The sequence below is a fragment of the Phytophthora parasitica genome (assembly GCF_000247585.1).
Source record: "Phytophthora parasitica INRA-310 unplaced genomic scaffold supercont2.247, whole genome shotgun sequence".
In the NCBI taxonomy this organism is placed as follows: Eukaryota; Oomycota; class Peronosporomycetes; order Peronosporales; family Peronosporaceae; genus Phytophthora; species Phytophthora nicotianae.
The window spans coordinates 4636-7431 of NW_008649233.1; the positions used below are offsets into that span (position 1 = coordinate 4636).

Here is a 2796-nt window from a genome sequence, read left to right on the forward strand (position 1 = left end):
GTGTCGAAGCTGAAGCTGGTGAAGAGCTACCCGGAGCGTCCGACATCCTCGCTGACTAACCACGATGCAGATCGCGTAGATTTCGACGAAGGTTTGTTGCCCGAAGACAGCTTGGGAACGCGAGCTTGAAGAGGACGAGTACGAGGTGGAGCGGATCGCCGACGTGCGCTCGAACAAGAAAACCCGATACGGCCGCACACGACGCGAATACCGGGTCTTCTGGAAAGGCTACGCTGAGCCGTCGTGGGTCGATGAGACTGATCTCAACTGTGGAGAGTTGCTAAGAGACTTTGATCGGGGACGGACAGATCGCAGCCGGTTCGAGGGGATGGAGCCACATGAGGAGTAAGCGGTGGAACATCTGCGGTGGGCTGGTCACCGTGGACAAGTGAGAGGAAGAAAGATCTGTAGGAAGCCTGCAGATTTCAAGGAGGAGGTGGTGCATATGGAGTGCCGTGGGCCTGTATAGGCCGGAAAACTTAGGCAACACACCCTCAAGAATTCTGAAAGGAATAGAAGGAGATACGCATGGATTACGTCTGATTAGATCGGACGGAACCTTCCTGACGGGAGTAGAAACCTACAAGCTGCCATCCTACACATAACGGCGACACGCGATCAGGAAGAGGAGGACACGACCTTCCGCGCAGACGAGCAATCCCAAGCGCCGGGTGGTCCTCGGGCACGTCACGATAAAGGTTATGCCAACGATCGGCCGTGTCCGTGATGGTCAACGCCTCCAGTAGATCGGCAGGGTCGCCGCCGTCCTCGATCCCAGGATACCAGGCACCTTCCTCGCCGGGTCGAGGGAAATGCACGAAGAAAGGATCCAGCAACAAGTCAAGGTCGCAGTAACCCCGGAGCAAACCGATCAGCACCTGCTGAAGGAACGACTTCCACCGGGCGCCAGCTCTGGACCGACGCTGCTTGCGATCAGTGTAGAACGCGTCCAAGTATCGACTGGTGTGACGCTTGGTAATGCTCACCGGAAAGGCGTGGGTGGAGTCCCAATAAGCCCGAAGATGCTCATCCTCGTAAGAAGCGTAAAGTCGCTTCATGTGCCGGAACCAACCTCGAGTTTTGAATGTGAGAGGGTCAAGCGGGGCAACAAGGATCTTCCACGGAGCAGTCTCAATCAAGTTGCGTACGTTGTTCTCGTCCACCAGATCGTCTCGCCAGTCTCCAAGCGGAGGCACGGGATCACGGAGAGGAATTAGCCACTCCATCGGCTTGGTGAAACGATGAAACAGCAGATCCGTGTCCATCTCCACGATGCCGGTCTGACGAATATTCTGTGCAGACCAGGGGACGATGTCATGGCCGCGAAAGCTGCGACAATCGCGATAACCGGGGAGCCATTCCGATCGGGGAACGGTGGTAGGCGGCAAAGCCGCCGGCTCAGCGTCCGATAGAGGACCGGATGACATGCCGAACTCGTTTTTGGCACGATTCAACTCCGGAGAACTGCTATCGCTTCCCGCGGCGTCTGAATCACAGACGCGAGTTGAACCGGATTCGCCGGAAGAGCTCTCGCCACCGTCGGAAGGCGCGCCTGCCTCAGAAGCTGCAGGGGACGACGAAGCGCCTCCGCTGCCACTCTTAGCGGTCGATCGGACGGATCGAGAAAGATCAGGACCAGGAGACGAAGGAGATGACACCGACCCTTTAGCCTTCTGGCGGGCAGCCACAGCAGACAGAACCTCTATCGAGGACCTAGACACAGGGGCATGACTCGAAGCGTCAGCTTGGGAAGGGCTTGAAGTCGATCGAGCAGCCTTGGAGACACGGGCAGACTTGGTAGGAGATTTGAACTCAGGGCGTGCTCGCTTATGGCTCGACGTGGAAGGGAGAAGGGACGCGATGTTGGACAATCTCCCCTGCGCCTGGTCCCGTTCAGCCCGTAGATCGGTGACCTCCATGAAACGCTCGCCAAGCTGACCGAGCAACTCATCTCGTTGAACCGCCAGAGCGTCTCTTTCCTGTTGAAGCGTTGCGAGCGCGGACTCGAGATCCTGACGCGACTTCTAAGACCTTTCGACTTGGTTAATCCATTTTTTCAGCCGTGCGATAGTATCTCGAGCCGCTGAAACACGATCCTCTGTGACACAAGATACGAGTTAGTACGACGCTGGCAAAAGGTATGCAGATAGCACTCACGGGTAGTAATATGCGCTGCCCTGGCCTGATCGCGCTGAGAAATCGCCGCGCGGACACGCTGGGAAGCCTGCAGGGGATCCCGATCCAGTGTCGATACCCGATCCTGCAAACGATCAAGCTCGGCGGAGTGTATGGCGATCGTGTTGTCGGTAACCTTCAAACGACGCTCATAGTTGTCACGCAAGGTGCGGAAGCGACGAGACTTGCGCTCGATCGCGGCCTCGAGTCGGTATACTTCCTCTTGAGTCGCCTTGTGAGACGTAGCTGATTCACGAAGCTCCGAAGCGAGGCCAGACTGACGATCGCGCGCGACTTGCAAGTCAGATTAGGACCGTGCAAACTGGGACTCCAGATCTGCTATACGACTAGCTGTGTGAGGCGGGAAAATCACGCCAAAGAAAGGGGTGGCGGCCAGCTGCGTCACCGGGGTAGAGATACGATCGTGGAACTCGGACACTGCTTCGCTGTACCGGATCTTCAAATCGCGATACCGAAGACGGCAAGCCTCAAGCTCGCGGGAGTTGTCCAGACGCCAAGCTTAACTCATAGCAAATTCCAGGACCCTACCTCGAGTTAAGTGCTCTTCTGTGGTTGTTAGTGGTGGTTCACGCATGGGCGTCTCGTGCTGTTCATCCAGGC

General features: G+C 56.9%; 1 protein-coding gene across 1 annotated transcript; it reads right to left on the bottom strand.

The window, feature by feature from the left end:
* Window positions 1–533: 533 nt before the first annotated feature.
* Window positions 534–2770, bottom strand: PPTG_20018 (hypothetical protein; the record flags this gene model as incomplete). The annotated part of the gene is made up of 3 exons (XM_008918623.1): window positions 534–2024; window positions 2255–2469; window positions 2725–2770. The coding sequence occupies 3 exons, from the start codon at window positions 2768–2770 to the stop codon at window positions 534–536; spliced, it is 1752 nt and encodes a 583-aa protein (XP_008916871.1).
* Between the last annotated feature and the right edge of the window lie 26 nt (window positions 2771–2796).